General features: G+C 45.9%; 2 protein-coding genes across 6 annotated transcripts in view; both read left to right on the forward strand.

The window, feature by feature from the left end:
• The window catches only part of LOC137413621 (uncharacterized), a 178,634-nt gene that overhangs the window by 75,776 nt on the left and 84,092 nt on the right, over nt 1–18,766 (forward strand). For 2 of the 4 annotated variants that reach the window (XM_078778432.1, XM_078778435.1), the window contains exon 3: nt 12,387–12,560. In XM_078778432.1, coding sequence (XP_078634558.1) covers nt 12,428–12,560 — 133 coding nt within the window. In that variant the 5' untranslated portion in view covers nt 12,387–12,427. Of the gene's footprint in view, nt 1–12,363; nt 12,561–18,766 lie in introns of those variants that run through there. The other 2 variants (XM_078778433.1, XM_078778434.1) reach the window with 2 other exon arrangements.
• LOC137413618 (uncharacterized) overlaps nt 1–18,766 on the forward strand; it is a 217,936-nt gene that overhangs the window by 75,693 nt on the left and 123,477 nt on the right. The window lies entirely within an intron of this gene.

Below are 18,766 nucleotides of genomic sequence, written 5' to 3' on the forward strand. Positions count from 1 at the left end.
CCATCGAGGGTGGAGCCAGTGAGCCCTCGCTGACCAACCAGGGCTGAGGTGAGCTCGTTAGTAGGCGTAGCCCTATGAAGGCGGCTTGGTTTGCAATGCGCGATCATATAAGCGCGAGCGCGAAGCCCTTTGACGCACTGCGCAGGGAGCCATCAATTGTGTACGAACTGCGCGAGGGGAGGCCATTGATTAAGGACTGCGCCGGGGGATGCTGATGTGAAGGAACTGCGCGGGGAGCGCTCGATTGATTGTGACGTTGTTTGAGCGACTTGCGCGAGGGTACCCTCTGAGACGACGTTGGGCGAGAGAGAGTTGGCACGAAGATTACGTACGCGGCATCCCAGTCCCCCGCATAATTATAAGGTCCGGTCGCGCGCCAACGACACCAGCTGCCTGCCATTCTTCACGGCGGACCCGGAGCCTGGAACCATCTGCTTGGACCCTTCTCTTCCTTCCCACCACCACCACCCCATTCGTGTAAGTGTGTTTGTATTGTCCTGGGCGTGTTATATAAGAGTGTATAAGTTTGCCCTATGTCCTTTTATTTCCTCCTTTTGTATATTCTTGCTGCCTTTCGTTTCCTCTTGTAGTGTAGTTAATAAATCATATTTGTTCTTCCTTCACCTTTCTTATTCTTTAGGTTTTCCTCTCATCCGGTCGCTTTAGTCTTTTCCCAATTGAATACCGGTGGCACGACATAAGAACCGCTTATAATCGGGTCTAGTCTTTGTTAACGGCCTGAGTCGTGGCTCGCTTCGCTCGGCGTGTCCATTACAGCCGCGGCTCGGGCGGGGCTCATTTCCTCGCTTACCGGAAGGCGCTGGTAATTAGGTAATAGGAACAATTGGCCTACCACCCTATTCAGCGCTGACCAGAAGTGATGTCATAGCTCCAGGACCGGAGACAGCCAGCTTAATAGACGAGGGGATTAAACCCCCCTCGGTAAGGGGAGCGCCCTAATCCGAGATCAGCAACAATATATATATATATATATATATATATATATATATATATATATATATATATATATATATATATATATATATATATATTGTTACTGATCGCGGTTTAGATGTTATGATGGGCCGAGCGGATGGTCCGACCGCGACCGTTACAGGATCCCCGATTCCACCCAAACGTTGGCCGGATCGCACCGCAGCTGCTCAATGAGGGAAAAGACTAAAACGACGAATGCAAAGAGGAAAACGAAGGCAAAGAAAGGTTTGGAAATACTACTGAATTTATTGACTATTTACACACATAAGCAAAAAGAAAGCAGTCACGTTTATTTACAAGCACATAAGACGCAGGTGACACAGTGAAATCTTTAGCTTACCTACACAAGCTTAATTAACCCAGGACAGAACAAACGGAACAAACTCACGTACACAAGAAGGGTGGAAAGGCAGGAGGTGGATGGCTGGAGGGAGAGGGAGGTCCAAGGGGGTCCTGCAGCTCGATCGGCGCGTTTAGCAGCCGCCGTTCCTTCACGGCCTTGCTCAAAACCGCCGTCCAGGCCCCAAGTGGCTGTTGGGTGGTGTTGCTGCTGCGGCCTCCGCTGCTTTCCCAGGACTTGTCTGACTCGTTGGTCCAAACCCTCAACTCTTTCTTGGTCCTTCACTCTTTACCACCGACTCCTCACCACAACCAACGCAACCACTGACCACCACCACCGACTCCTCACCGCAACCAACTGACCACCGACTCCACTGACTGACTCTTCACGACTCTCTTTCTTGACGACCAACTCTCAACCAACTCACCAAGACCAACTCACTTCCGTGCGCGCCTTTTTATAGCGCCTCCAGCGATTAAGCCGCCGGCCTTTTGGAAACGCCCATCGGGGTGCTCACCTCGGCCCTGGTTGGTCGCGCGACCCTCGGGCTCCGCCCTTGATGACGACGGGCGGGCACGCCCCTCTTCCCCTCTATGACGAGGTGGAGACACGCCTTTCTTCCCCGATTCGAGCACATGGTCAATGGTGGTTTTGGAGGGGATGTAATATGGGCAATCGAGGCTCGGCAATGACGAGAGGGGATGTAAAGGAAATGGGGATTTTTGGGGATGGGAATGAAAGGGGATCTATTCTCTTTCACTGGTGCAATGGAGTACTTCAATTAATGGGAGACACAGCCTTACCCTAGAACACAGAATAAGAGATAACTATCAACAGGGGTATTCTATTACTTGGCTGACGTGTATGCTTGTGGACTAATTATGGGATGCCCTTTCACCTTTACACAGTTCCGGAGGTAGGGGGGCGCAGAATAAACAATAATAACAATCATACAGCACACAATCAAAAAAAATACAGTCCTCATCTCCGCATCACTGCACCCTCCTCCTCTTAGGCACGTTCCGGGCCTACAACTTTTATTTTTAGTGTGACACGTAGGTGTAGTTCCCTCTATTTTTAACCTGACCCTGAGTGCGACAGTTTTAAAACATAAATAAATGTGTCCCGCTGCTCCATTGCACCCTGCCTAACAGACTTACGCCCACAGTTAACCGAATTGCGGAATGGTCTTCAAACTATACACTGACGGTGGGAAGCATTATTTACAAATGACGCTACTTTATTTACAAGACTAACCCAGGACCTGTGATTGTTCTTTCTGGGGGGGGGAGACAGTCTGCTCTGCATCGACGCACCATGAACGCACCCAAAAACGCACCCATACACCCCCAAGCACCAATCGGTGCAGTTACCATTGTTCAAGAATAAAAAAATAAATCAACAACCCCTAACCCTGCAGGTGATCTCTTGCTCTTCGGCTCCCTCTGCTGGTTATTATTATTTTCCTGGTGTTGTCATCTTCCCTTGCTGGCAGCCTATTTGCAATAAAAGAATGCACCTAACGTGTCCGTTTTTATTTTATTTATGGCCCACAGGGGCCGACTAGTGTGGTTCACCTGTGGGGCATCGGTGCCCTGTGGCCAAGGTCCGCCAGCAAGATTTCGGGCCCTCATGACCGGTTCCAGCAGAGGGGCCATGCCCCAACCCATGGGGTCCATAAGTGGTGCTCGGCCACAGACATGTGGTCCATAATGTGGTGCATCGATGCAGACAGCTGGTTCTGGGAATTTCTGGCGCACAATGGCCGACCCACGCACGCTCCCCTCGGCACCCAATGGCGCACAGGTCATGTGGGAGACAAAAGGGGAAAGACAATTGAGCGAGGGGTAAGGTCACAAGGGTACACATCAATAAGGCAATGCAAGGCGAAATGCGTACGGAGGGCGAAGTGAGAAAGCTCGTCCCTACCGTACGTCATCCCCCTGTCACCTACCCTACCCTTGCCCTTACCCCATATGTACAAAAATCTACACATTTACAAATTCGTCACTACTGTCACGTCTTCCCCATATTTCCCCTATACCAAATTCGTCTCCACAATCCCTCTACTTCAAAATTTGCCATCACCAAATTCATCATCAATCCTCATAAGGAGGCAGAGATGGAACATCAAAGCACAATGTCACACCCACGTCATGATGCGTCTCACAATCCAACCATTTGCACAGTAAAAATAATTAAACATGGCATGGTGTGGAGTTCCTGTCACCTCAGGTGAGTGGATGCAGATGGTGCGAGGAGACTTCATCCTAACTACTTTCTAAATGACATTAACACACTTTACACTACCCGGGGTCTCTTCCTGCCAATCCATTGGCCAACTTACACTATGGGTTCTAAAAACCAATTCCCATTGACCAAACTGTGGTGCTTCTCAATTTGGGGTCTCACTCCCCCGATTCATCCCCCGGTGCCCTCGCACAATTTCTGGGCTGCGACGTGTAGCTCTCCCAGCAGGTCTACCCACCTGCACACCTCCACCACTGCAGTTGCCACCCGAGCTTACCTAGCTCCTCACCCTAACCTAACTAACTGGGGAAGGCCCTCTCCTGGCTCTGTCACCCCTTGGTGCCCTCTGGCACTGGGCTACCCGGGTCCGTCCTCCGGATCCTCGGGCCCCATCCACAACTACCGGCTCCCAGAGCCCACCTGCGGCCTCACCTGGCCGACATCCTCACAGTGGTGGAGTGCCCAACCAACTACCCACACTAACAGGCTACACGCCCAGCCATTTCCACAACACTAATGCACCCATCCAAAGACCATTCTTTCACCCGCACCACAGATGCCAATATCCAACCACAATTTACCTATACCCTCTACCTAACACTTACATTACCCGCCCCGGGTATCCGTGATGGGGGTCCACTCTTCCCCCATTCACACCTTCGCACCATCCACTCCACTCCGCAATTTCCACCATACTCACTCCACGACCATCCATTCCAATACTCCAGATATTCCACACTACCATATATTCCACACACCTGTTGGTGCACACCTGTGCACTCACACCTGGTGCCACCTGCACCCTCCTCCTCTTCCTGGACCATTTGGTCAACACAACACGCAATCACCACTACTCCCTCATACACTGCTCCACACACCTGTTCAGTTGCACACCTGTGCAATCACACCTGTTCAATCCTCACACACACGGCATCATCTCAGCTAACTACTCCCCTCTGAAACTTGCGCTTCCCAGTCGTCCCTTTAAACTATTGCGCTCCCACGTCATTATCATCCGCACTAAACTACCTGCGTCCCCACTACAGGTATCAGTCACTAACTAAACCTTAACGTTACCTAATGTCATCTTCGCTAGATCCCTACACACGATATATCCTAACCCACCCGGGCTAGTTTTCACTGCCATACACCCCATAAGCTATAGCGCATTTGCCCCCACCTGTGAGGGATGATGGATTTGCCATCCCACCACATCGGGGAGGTCCCACTATCAATTTGGCCCACCAAATTTCAGCCAATCAAAAATTTTGCCAATCATCTGCCAATCACCGTACCAATCATCAAATTTCGCCTTTTTCTAATTTTGGGTCCAAAACACTATCCTCATCACCCGTCTACTTATTACATCCTCTCGGTGCGCCAATTCACGTCTACAGCCCGGCTTCGTACAGCCGAGCAATGAACGCGGGTCGTTTTGTGCCAGCGGCTGGATACGTCCCGCATTCGGGGCAGGGACGGGGGCTTACCCGGGCCGAGATCCCACGCACCACCTCGGCGTGGAGCCATCCAATGTCCCGATCTCGACCTGCCGGCACGTCTCAATAGAAAGTGGTCGCCATGACGACCCTTCCTATCGGGCTGCCCGCTCCGCCTAGTGGAGCCCGGACGCGACCGTTCCAAGCGAGACACAGCGTGGATCGCGTACGGCGGTTCTTTCGAAACCGCCGTGGTTCGGATCCCCGCTGGTCCTCGCGGCACGCGAAGCTGCCCGACGCGCAACCGAGGGCCCGATTCGGCAATAAGTCGTTCTAACCTCTAACCCGGTTACCGTCGATGCTTCACCTGCAGGCTTACATGCATACGCTACCCCTTTCTTGCTCATACCTCCAGCTGTTCCCATGCTCCTCGCACCCCTCCTTACACACCTCGGTACACTCATTCCGCTCACCGACTTGGTCACACACCTGACCACCGAACACCTTGGCACACATTCGTCGCTCGCACACCTCACCAACACACCTCTTCGCGCCCCTTTCTCGGTCACCTCCTTTGTGACAATCACAGGTGTGCTCTCACCCGCACACCCAACCACGTGCCTCACTACCAATTCCAGCGTGCATTCCCACACACGCTCTACCATTCCAGGTGTGCATCCTTCCATTCCAGGTGTACATCCTCGCTCACCTGCCACAACCAACTCACGCTCCGTGTCACTCTCACTACTCTCACCTCCACTCTCGGTCGCGCACTCACCCTTACTCTTGACAGCGCACTCTTTCCTCATGCACCTGTCCGTTACACACCTTTCTCGCGCACACTCTTGCGCACACTCTCCCGTTACACCCTCTGTAACACTCACCACAGGCGTACACTTTCTTGTTACATCCTCTGTAACACTCACCACAGGTGTACACTCTCTCGTTACTTCCTCTGTAACACTCACCACACCGCGCTTCCATGTACCCCCTCGCACACGCGCTTCGACCAACTCACTCTTTGGCGTGCACTTTTTCCTCACACACCCCATGGTCGGACATTCTCGCACACCTCTTTTTTTGCACACCAGACCTGTCGCACACTTCACCAACGGCCTTTCACGAACACCCGGATCCAAACCAATCCCCAAGCCGACTGAAGCTTTCCTCACATCATATACATTGCCACTCACCTCCGTACCTCGTCGTCGCACCTCCTTTGCCACCTGCAAACTCTTTATTTGGTTAGTGAGCACCTCATCATGATTTGAACACAGACCTTGTACATATTCCATTACTTCCTCCTTTATCTCCCTCTTAGTTTCTGTCCGTCCCTTCTTAATTTCACTCACCTCTTCTTCCACTTCCTCTAATTTTTGTTTAACCTCTTTTATTTCTCGGTGCGTCTCCTCAAGTTCGTCCTCTAAGGCTACCGTGACCGTCTCTATGTGCATCCTCACCTGCCGGTCCTTTGTCTCCATTATCTCTGTCACCTCGTCCACCCTCATTGTCAGTTCCTCACGTACCATCTGACATTGCCTCTGTGTCGCTATTAATTCGTTTTTAATTTCTTTTTGTGTCGCCTTTTTAACCCTCCTAGTACCGCAGTGTTCTTTTGAACCTGCTCCACTAGTTCTTTTTGTCCCTCCGTCAGCTGTTCCACCTCCTCCGTCAGATCTTCTATTCCCCCTTGTAACTTTGCCGTATTATTTCTCACTTCTTTCTCTATACGCTTCTCACCTCGCTTTACCTCCTCGCGTAGCCCCGAAACCTCCTCACTCACACCTCGTCGTATCTCCTCCTTCATCTCCTCCATCTCCTTTGTAGATGCCACCCTCATCTGTCCCAATTCATCCCTCTGAGCATCCAATTTGGTTTCTACCCCGATTTTTACCTCCTCTATCTGCTCTCCCATTTGTTTAATTTCTCGGGCGGATTGCTCCCCTATCTCCCGCAATTTGTTTTCCATCTTGTTTTCTAACCCCTCTAACCCATTTTTCACCCCTTCTATCCCATTGTCTAACCCCTCAAATTTCTTGTCTAATTTCCCAATTTGGGCATTGGTACCCCTCGCTTCGTCCCTCATTACCCCCATAAGGGCCCCCATCATTCTGCTTTCCATTTGTTCCATACTGTCGTTTTTTTTCTGCATTTCCACCATGAATTGGGCCATGAAGGCTTGTATTTGGGCCGCGCTCATTGGTTCCGCGACCGTGGCCCCCTCAACCACGTGCGCGAGAGCGCCATTTTGTGCGTCTGAAACCTCCGCAACCACATTGCCATTTTTCTCCTCCTCCCTTTCCTCCACATACATTTCCCCGAGGTCCTGGGTCGATTCTACCCCGTCTATCTCTCCCCCCGGCATCCCGTCGCCTTGACCAGCCATGGCGCGATTTCAAAATTCGGGTTTTTCTTTAAAACAAAACAAATTTCCAGCAGCTCCAAATTTTGACCAAATTTTTTTTTTCTATTCGTTTTAAAAATTTGGTTCGGGCCTCGAATCTCACTCCCAGACACCAATTGTTACTGATCGCGGTTTAGATGTTATGATGGGCCGAGCGGATGGTCCGACCGCGACCGTTACAGGATCCCCGACTCACCCGATTCCACCCAAACGTTGGCCGGATCGCACCGCAGCTGCTCAATGAGGGAAAAGACTAAAACGACGAATGCAAAGAGGAAAACGAAGGCAAAGAAAGGTTTGGAAATACTGCTGAATTTATTGACTATTTACACACATAAGCAAAAAGAAAGCAGTCACGTTTATTTACAAGCACATAAGACGCAGGTGACACAGTGAAATCTTTAGCTTACCTACACAAGCTTAATTAACCCAGGACAGAACAAACGGAACAAACTCACGTACACAAGAAGGGTGGAAAGGCAGGAGGTGGATGGCTGGAGGGAGAGGGAGGTCCAAGGGGGTCCTGCAGCTCGATCGGCGCGTTTAGCAGCCGCCGTTCCTTCACGGCCTTGCTCAAAACCGCCGTCCAGGCCCCAAGTGGCTGTTGGGTGGTGTTGCTGCTGCGCCTCCGCTGCTTTCCCAGGACTTGTCTGACTCGTTGGTCCAAACCCTCAACTCTTTCTTGGTCCCTCACTCTTTACCACCGACTCCTCACCACAACCAACGCAACCACTGACCACCACCACCGACTCCTCACCGCAACCAACTGACCACCGACTCCACTGACTGACTCTTCACGACTCTCTTTCTTGACGACCAACTCTCAACCAACTCACCAAGACCAACTCACTTCCGTGCGCGCCTTTTTATAGCGCCTCCAGCGATTAAGCCGCCGGCCTTTTGGACACGCCCATCGGGGTGCTCACCTCGGCCCTGGTTGGTCGCGCGACCCTCGGGCTCCGCCCTTGATGACGACGGGCGGGCACGCCCCTCTTCCCCTCTATGACGAGGTGGAGACACGCCTTTCTTCCCCGATTCGAACACATGGTCAATGGTGGTTTTGGAGGGGATGTAATATGGGCAATCGAGGCTCGGCAATGACGAGAGGGGATGTAAAGGAAATGGGGATTTTTGGGGATGGGAATGAAAGGGGATCTATTCTCTTTCACTGGTGCAATGGAGTACTTCAATTAATGGGAGACACAGCCTTACCCTAGAACACAGAATAAGAGATAACTATCAACAGGGGTATTCTATTACTTGGCTGACGTGTATGCTTGTGGACTAATTATGGGATGCCCTTTCACCTTTACACAGCTCCGGAGGTAGGGGGGCGCAGAATAAACAATAATAATAATCATACAGCACACAATCAAAAAAAATACAGTCCTCATCTCCGCAACAATATATATATATATATATATATATTGTTACGGTTTTTAGAACCTTCACTAGTAAATTTTAGTAAATGTTTCCCTTATAAATAATCCCCTGTAAATATCCCCATCAATTGGCTTTGTTAAAGATCGCACCCTAGTTAGTCCATGTACAACACGTAGCGAACCATAGGACCTCTCCGTAGTTATTTCATTATTATGTGTTTCAGTTAAGGATCTGTTCCCAATAGTTGAATCTGCGTTGCATTAATCAAATAAGATAGGCCCCAGTACTTCGTTTGCCAGCAGTGTTCGCCGCCGTTGCATTGGGCTGTTTTACTGGCACCACGCCGCCATAAGCCATGCGGTCAAGCCGAGGAAGAAGGGGGCGGGGCCACAAGAACAAGGTGTGGCGCGTCCACTCGTCAGCAGAGGTGGAGTCAGCAAGCCCATACCGACCAACCAGCGCCGCGGTGAGCCAACCGGTAGGCGTGTCATCAGAGCCGGCGGCTTGATTTCGACACGGACAATAAAAGCGGCTGCAAGGGACTGTTTCAGAGTTGGGTGAGAAGGTATAGAGGAGACGAGTGAGAAGGTACAAAGCAGTTGAGGGAGAAGACGTGATCCGGCAGATGAGTGAGGTACCCGACGAGGATACGGAGCATTGTAAGGAGGAGAGTGGGTCCGTTTGACGGCGACAATCCCGTGCTTCATTCGCATTGTCCGACCGTGTGAGATACGAGACCAGAAGCTGCCGCTGGCTGTTCACTTCCAGCCGGGAGTGTGGACCTGGAACGGACCTCAATGCTGTGCCTCTGTCCGAACCTTCCAGCCCTGCTGTCCCACCTGGACCTTCTCCCTCTTCCAGTCATTCCTGCCTGCTATTCCCCTTTTGTGTAAGTCTGTGTGTTTGTCCTGGGGTATAATATAAGACTGTTTAAGGCTGCCCTGTGTCCTGCTGCTTCTTCTTCACTGTACATTCCCTTTCGTTTCTTCCTTGGTTTTGGTGTACATATTTAATAAATATCTGGTATTCCTTTACTTTGGTTTCATTCTCCCCCGATCGCTTTAGTCCCTTCTTCCCATTGAATACCTGTGGCGCGATTTTGGCCAAACGCTTTATAATCGGGTTTAGTCTTTTGTTAACGGCCCGAGTCACAGCTCGCTTCGCTCGGCACATCCAATCACGCTGCGGCGTCACGCTGGGTGGGAGTATCTCCTCGCTTACCGGAAGGCGCTGGTAATTAGGTCATAGGAATAATTGGCCTACTACCCTATTCAGCGCTGACCGAAAGTGACGTAATACCCCCAGGACCGGTCGGATGGCCAGCTTAACAGGACAAGGGGATTAACCCTCCCCCCCCCCCCCCCCCTTGCTAGCCGGAGTGCCGTCCCCCGGATCCGCAACAATATATATATATATCTGTCTGTGAGCAGAATATCTCAAAATGTTACAGATGGATTCGGACGAACCTTGGGGGACAGGTTGGGTGTTTGAGAAGGACCAATTGATGACATTTTGGTGAAGATCGAGATATGGATCCAGATTACAGGAACTATAATTAAGTGGTGAAGCTGCTTCAATAATTGGCTATGTCTTTCCTTCCATCCGTCCAAAATGAAGAACCTTTCTAACCCACCGTGTTCAATTAATTATTGAGTGTTCTAAAGGGTAATTCCAAAGGGTTCAAAAGGATCATGGTAAAGGGTTCTAAAGGGTAATTCCAAACAGTAATTCTGAAGGGATCTGAGGGTTGTTAGACCGTACAAATGGGTAATTCTGAAGGGTAATCCTGTGAGTTATATGGGGTAATTCTAATGGGTTTCTTCATTTGAAGGCTTTGCATATTGTCCCCCGTCGCACCGCGGAGCGAAAGGGGGACTATGGTTTTCCCCTCCGTCCGTGTGTCCGTCCGTCCGTGCGTGCGTGTGGGCATGTGTGCGTGCTTAAGGGAAGGACGGCCTTCGAATTTGGTGTGTGGGTGAAACCCACGTCAAAATCCAAGATGGCCACCGCCATGTATGTCTGATGCCATGTATGTCTGAACTTTGTGAGCTGAATATCTTGAAAAATAAGCGAAGTACCAACTTCTAATCTGGTATGTGGGTGTATCTAGGCACAAGGAAGAAGGCTATTGAAAATTGGGTCGCCACGTCAAAATCCAAGATGGCCGCCGCCATATATGTCTGAACCTTGTGAGATGAATATCTTGAAAAATAAGCGAAGTACCAACTTCTAATTTGGTGTGTGGGTGTACCTCGGCATAAGGAAGAAGGCTATTGAAAATTGGGTCGCCACGTCAAAATCCAAGATGGCCGCCGCCATGTATGTCTGAACCTTGTGAGATGAATATCTTGAAAAATAAGCGAAGTACCAACTTCTAATTTGGTGTGTGGGTGTATCTCGGCATAAGGAAGAACTCTATTGAAAATTGGGTCACCACGTCAAAATCCAAGATGGCCGCCACCATATATATGTCTGAACCTTGTGAGTGAAATATCTTGAAAAATAAGCGAAGTACCAACTTCTAATCTGGTGTGTCGGTGTATCTCGGCAGAAGGAAGAAGGGTATTGAAAATTGGGTCGCCACGTCAAAATCCAAGATGGCCGCCGCCATGTATGTCTGAACCTTGTGAGATGAATATCTTGAAAAATAAGCGAAGTACCAACTTCTAATCTGGTGTGTGGGTGTATCTAGGCATAAGGAAGAACCCTATTGAAAATTGGGTCGCCACGTCAAAATCCAAGATGGCCGCCGCCATGTATGTCTGAACCTTGTGAGCGGAATATCTTGAAAAATAAGCGAAGTCCCAACTTCTAATCTGGTGTTTGGGTGTATCTAGGCATAACGAAGAACGCTCTTGAAAATTGGGTCGCCACGTCAAAATCCAAGATGGCCGCCTCCATGTATGTCTGAACCTTGTGAGCGAAATATCATGTCATTACATGTTTTCTGCGTCTTCCACTTTGTCAACTCACATCACTTCCCCGACGGGGGACCTAGGCGTAACGCTTGTTTCATATTAAAATGCCAAACTGAACCTTCGGATACGGGTGTGATTTTAAAGTGATTCTTCACTATTGAGAGAGATTCTTCACTATCAAAAACGACATATATCGCATGATGTTTCAAAAAGTTGTGGACGACTTGTAATAAAACCTGATGGATGAGTTTGGTAAGTGACGAGAAAAGCCAATTAGATTTTGGTTCAGGTCCGGATGCAGATCCTACTTTTCAGTGGCCGTAAACTGTTCAGCCTGTTGGAGGCATGCACTCTATTGAGAGTCCTTCTCGTTTACTCAGCCAAGTTTGTTTCAGCACATTTATAAAAGTTGTTAATTTAGAATAATAAACACATGACTCATCACTGATATTTGGATGAATTTATCCTCAGGTATGAATATCATTCGAAAAACCCAAATTTTTGAACAGTACTGTATATTCACATCATTATTTTCTGCAGTGGAACAAATACATATGAACATCTTCGACTTGGGATACGTTTGTCAGAATGATGTTAGGGGTATTGATCAGAATCTGATTAATTTTTTTTTCACAGGTCATGTGATGTTGTATTTGCAGGTGAATCCACTGAATCTATAAGGGAGACTGCACCATCTTTTATGAACGGCGTAGACACATGCCCGCATGACTCGTCAAATGAAACCAACGAGAGGACTTTTTACAAAGAAGACAAACTGAAGGAGGAAATGTTTGCAGAGAATAATTTTCACAAGGCTCACAAAGGAAAGGAAGGTGAACATCCTTACAAATGCACTAATTGTGGAAAATGTTTCAATAAGTCATCCACCCTTAAAATACACCTGATAATTCACAATGGTGAGTGCCTGTACAAATGCACACTTTGTGGAAAATCCTTCAGTCATTCATCCAACCTTAAAAGACACATGAGTATTCACAGTGATGAACGCCCATACAAATGCTCAATTTGTGGAAAATCTTTTAATCGATCATCCACCCTTAAAATGCACATGATAACTCATAATGAAGAACGTCTTTACAAATGCACAATTTGTGGGAAATCTTTTAGTCGGTCTTCCACCCTTAAATCACATGTGATAATTCACAATGGAGAACGCCCATATAAATGCACAGCTTGTGGAAAATCATTCAGTCATTCATCCACCCTTAAAACACACATGGCAATTCACAATGGAGAATGCTCATACAAATGCGCAAGTTGTGGGAAATCCTTCAGTCGTTCATCGACCCTTAAAGCACACATAAAAATACACAATGGTGAATGCCCATACAAATGCACAATTTGTCGGAAAACCTTCAGTCATGCTTCCAACCTTAAAAGACACATGAGAATTCACAATGGTGAAAGCCAATACAAATGCACAATTTGTGGAAAATCTTTCAATCGATCATCAAACCTTAAAATGCACGTAAGAATTCACAATGGTGAATGCCCATATGAATGCAAAATTTGTGGGAAATATTTTAATAGATCATCCAACCTTAAAATGCACATGAGAATACACAATGGTGAATGCCCATATGAATGCACAATTTGTGGAAAATCTTTCATACATCCATCCAACCTTAAAACGCACGTGAGAATTCACAATGGTGAATGCCCATATGAATGCACAATTTGTGGGAAATCTTTCATTCACCCATCCACCCTTAAAATACACATGAGAATTCATAATGGAGAACGCCCGTACAAATGCTCAATTTGTGGAAAACCTTGTAGTCAGTCATCCAACCTTAACACACACATGAGAATACATGATGGAGAACGCCCATACAAATGCTCAATTTGTGGAAAACCTTGTAGTCAGTCATCCAACCTTAACACACACATGAGAATACACAATAGAGAACGTTCATACAAACGCACAACTTGATGAGAATCATTCATTCACTCATGCAACCTCAAAAGAGATTTGAGAATTCACAACGGAGAACGCCCATAGAAATGCACATTGGGTGAAAAGCTTTTTATCGGTCCTCCAACTTGAAAACATCTAATAATTCACAATCAGGAGCAAGATTATTGCAAACATGGAGAATGCTCATATAATTGCAAAATTTGTGGAGGGGGGGGGGGGGAGGGTGGGGGAAATTATGAATGAAAATGATGATCAAGGATTTTCCACAATTTTTGCATTTGTATAGACATTCTCTTTCTTTGCAAGCCATACGCCACTCTTTGTATAACAACATCATCTCAGACATGAACAAATTTCTTAACCTTGCTTTTCGCTTCGCGCGCGCGAGGTAACATCATCTCTGACATTAGACCGTAGAAAAGTAGTGGATGAATGTTTGTTCCACTCACTGGTTCTGAGACAGTTCACCCAATGCAAGTGAATCGGAGGGAGACTTTACCCCCAAAATATTTTCTCCACCCACAGCCCTTCTTTACCCCCCTTACATCCTCCATTTTCCCCAAGCCTCCCTGGCACATCATATTCTTCCCCTCTCCAGTCTTAACTTATTCATACCTTCCATTAATTAATTGGCTCACTCCCATTAATACCTTTAATAAATGATTAGTGTAAATCCCTATGACATTGACATGCCAACATGTTTCAACTTAAATAGCACATCAACGAATATTTGTTTATGTTCTATTTTGGGGAGTAACTTAATTTTCTTATAACACTCATTGCCATCGAGTATATTAACAAACAATATGTTGGGACTTGGTTTAAATATTGTTGTTGAGTTGAGATGAAAGGAAATTGAAAAACCTCTCAATGTTCTGCTCTGGGAACCTCTTGAGCCACATATCATTTTGCGATTGTCATAAATTATTTTTCCATTGATTTCTTGATATCCATTAAATCTTTTTAAACCCCTCTGTCTGTATGCTTTATTTACGCATGTCTTAGTTATCGCAATAATAAGACTTTTTGATATATACCACATTCATTGTGTTTTCCATTTAAATACCAAGGCTATGATTTTCTCCACATTTTGGTTTGGTTATTGCTTGGTTCTATCATTTATGCACCAGTAAAAAAGGTGGCGGTAGCCTGTTAAAATCCCCCCCAACGCATTTTTAAAAATCGATTCTTCTGTATATCTTAACATTTTTGTACATCATAACTCTAATGTACATCTTAACACTTGTGTATATCTTAACTCTTAAATATTATATCTCTAAGGGAGGGTGTCAATTCCATTTTCCAAAAAGCCCTCAATCAAAAGCCCTCAATGTCTTTTTATTTACTTGTTCTATATATAATTGATGTTTATAACTTGTTTTATTCATTTTTCTGTACTCTTCTTTCATAATGTCTAAACAGTTGTAATAATGTTCAAAATTTATTGTTTCGTTTATTATATTTTTCTTTACCCCTTTAAATTTTTATCAGTTTTTATAACTTTAATCTTCTTTTTATTGTTTTTATCGACATCTTAATCAATATATTTATGAGCATAAGCTTTTACTCTCAATCCCACAAATTCACTCATTATCTTTCCACCCAATTCATCTTTATACTTTGCAATAACCTTTTTATTTTTTGTAGAGAATAGTTTATCTGATTTATTAATTGCTTGTATCATAAATATTAACATCCTGAGACATATCCTTATCAATATCTTACTAATTGATTTTTGTTTTGATTCTTACTAATTGAAGACAAAATAAAACTGTCTGTATCCATATAAAGTAGAGTAACTCCATCCACATATTTCTTCTTTAAGTTGTTGTAGAAGTCGTCATACATTAACAACTTTGACAAGTCAAGAATTGATGTTCCTACATAAATAGGTTTATCCATTTCAATACTTTCTTTATTCATACTAGGGCATGCCCGTACTATATATATATCTAAAATTATATCCCCCCCCTCTATTTACATGAAATGGTTTGGTCCAAAGCGAACGGCTTGCGAGTACGGTGACAATCCCCCCCCTCTATTTACATGAAATGGTTTGGTCCAAAGCGAACGGCTTGCGGAGTTTGGTAAAGAAATCGCCATAGCGTGCACAAACGCGCAGGAAAGCGAAAGAATCGCAAATTAGTTTTAATTAGTTTTAAAACATAGTTTAACGCCAACATAGTTTGCCAACGTGAAATAAATGAATACGCTCTCAAATGTGCCGTCCGAGGCAGAGTCTGTTCGGCACGTTCGGCACACGTGATAGCTCGCTGCTCTCTGATTGGTTGAATCGTTTTTTGGACATAGCTCGGTAACTACTTGTCCGATTAATATGAAACCTTGAAAAGGCACATCCTCGGGTCCCCAGCAATATACCTGGCAAGTTTAAAGTATATCGGACCCGTGGTTGTCGAGAAACAGCGGTCACAGACATACAGACATACAAACATACAAACATACAAACATACACACAGAGATTACTGGAATTATAGATAGATGAATAGCATAAAAGTTCTCTGAAAACACCTCTGATTTTTGAAAACTTGGTTTATCAATTAATTTGGATGCTTGTTTCCAAGATCTATCTATCTTGTCTATCTATCTATCTGTCTATATATGTTGTCTATCGAGCTTTCTCTCTGACCGCTCTATCTCTGTAATTGTCCATGGCTCAACATCTCCCTTCTTCCCTCTCAACAGCGGTGTTTTGATAACTCAACGTTGCATTCCTCCATGTTTTTCCCATCGACCCCATCTTCCCTCAATCGATCTACATCTCGTTTTATTACAACCACCGCTTTAATTGGACAAGATTTGGACATTTGGACAAGATTTCCCAGTGGGGCAAATGTAACCAGGTTAAGTTTAATGCTTGTAAAACTCAATTTCTTCCCATATCTCTCTCCAAAACTCCTCTCATCTTTCCAATCTCCTTTGAAAGTTCCACAATTACACCATGTGATACAATAAACCGACTAGTTATTACCCTAACTTCAAATCTATCCTGGAATCCACACATTACACAAATAGCTAAATCTGCCTCGAAGAAACTGGGAGTCCTGTTCAGATGTCAAGATTCTTCTCCTCTCAACAGTTGCTTCAACTATATAAAGGATTGATTCGTCCTTGTATAGAGTACTGCTCTCACATCTGGGGAGGTTCTAGTTCCACATACTTACTGGACAGAATTGAATTAAAAGTAATTCGACTTATCAACTCTCCCAATCTGACCTCAACTTGACCCGCTCAAATTACGTCGCAAAGTTGGCTCTCTTTCTCTTTTCTACAGATATTACTTCGGTTTTTGCTCCCAAGAACTTGCTGCTTGTATACCTCTGCCATTAGTGAGACCACAGATTACTCGACAAGCCACTACATCTCATGATTATTGTGTGGCCATTGGCAACTCAAGGGTGGGCCATTATGATGTTTGTTTCTTCCCCTCCACTGCCAAACTCTGGAACTCTTTACCTTCACATGTCTTTCCTCACACTTATGGTCTTCCCCTTTTCAAAAAGCAGATTCTCTGCTTGCTCAAAAACTCAGACTATTCTCTCCTTCTTTACTTTTCTATCAATGCAGCTCTTTTATTTGGCCTGTCCTCGATGAGGACAACATAGCCTGTGCCTGGAGCCTTCTACATTTAAAAAAAGAAGAAAAAAAGATATTCCGAACATTTTCCGTAGTCTTTCGAAATAGAATACAGCATTATTCATTAGCTTGTAAAAGTTTTCTCAAAATCCGTTTTTGCTTCTGTTCTCCTTTTTGTATTAAAATCAATATCGGTCATTAACCAATGACTTTGTCTGAATTTTAAAATTCTATGAATTTTCTTCACTCTCACCCCAGCAGATAAAAATTGTCTCAGGTTTCCTATTCCCCTCTACAAACTCTACCTTGTTTGTCACGTGGACGGTCTCTTCCCACCGGGGCAAAGCAACATCCACACCGGCCATTTCCCAACTGTGTTCATCCAAGCCATTTCCCAACAAACATCTCCCTTTCCTGTGCCCCAATTCCTGCTTTATTTTTTCCTTTATTTCATTCATTTGTTCACTTTGGGCACTCATTCCATCCTCCATTCCCTTCATCACTCCCTTCAATTCATTCATTTTAGCCATCATTCGTTCACTATGGGCATTTATTTGTTCACTATGGGCATTAATTCGTTCTATAAATTTTTCAAACATGGCCTGGGGGTTTATCGCACCCGCTTCCTGGCTTGATCGCTCAGAAATGGGGGAGGTTCCTATCCTAACCTCTTCAGTCCCTTCAACCCTCGGCTCACCCCCTTCGTCATCGCTGCTTTCCCCAGCTTTGAGATGTTGCACATCCGCCATGTGTGCTTACAGCCTTCCTCGCAGCGTTGAATCTCTTCAAGAAAAAAATTACTTTTGAATTTCCAACGCGCTGTTTTGCATTCTCCTGACACCAATTGACTATAAATTTAGAAATCCTCAGGTACTACAATCACTCCTTCCTCAGAGACAAAGGTGGTCGTTTCATTTTAGCTTTACAATTTCCCAAGCTGAGCACAAATGGGTCGTGGTTATCCGATGGGTTCACCTATCCCACACTCCTGACACCAATTTTTTGTGTCTACCGGGGTAAAGACCCCTCGCAAATGAAGAATGACCGAACAGGCTGTTAACTCCTGAGGCAATATCCAACTTAGCGGTTATGGCGCACGCGGGATCGAAGAACCACGAAGAGCTTTCTCTGACAGAATGCAGGTTTATCCCTGAACAAACCAGGGAAAATGAATTCAATATAATCATATACAATGTGGTAAAATAGTGAGGTAATATAATGAGGTAAAATAAATCCTATTAACTAAGGCGCCTCACTTTCAGTCACGGTCACAGATGGGGAAAAGGGACACAAAACCAGGGGTGTCTTATCTTTGTGGCAACCGGGGGAGCGGGAAGATGGGGGCACAGAGCTGGTGTTGAGGAGGTGGATGATGGGTGAGCAATCGGGGAGGACAAGACAACACCAGGTACCAAAGCAGATAGGCAGGATGACCTTAAACCTCAACTTCTTCCAATGGCTCTGAACTCCTTCAGTTCTCCTCAGCCTCTCTCCTCCGAACAGCGA

The sequence above is a fragment of the Myxine glutinosa genome, chromosome 5 (assembly GCF_964187855.1).
Source record: "Myxine glutinosa chromosome 5, kmMyxGlut1.1, whole genome shotgun sequence".
Lineage (NCBI taxonomy): Eukaryota > Metazoa > Chordata > Myxini > Myxiniformes > Myxinidae > Myxine > Myxine glutinosa.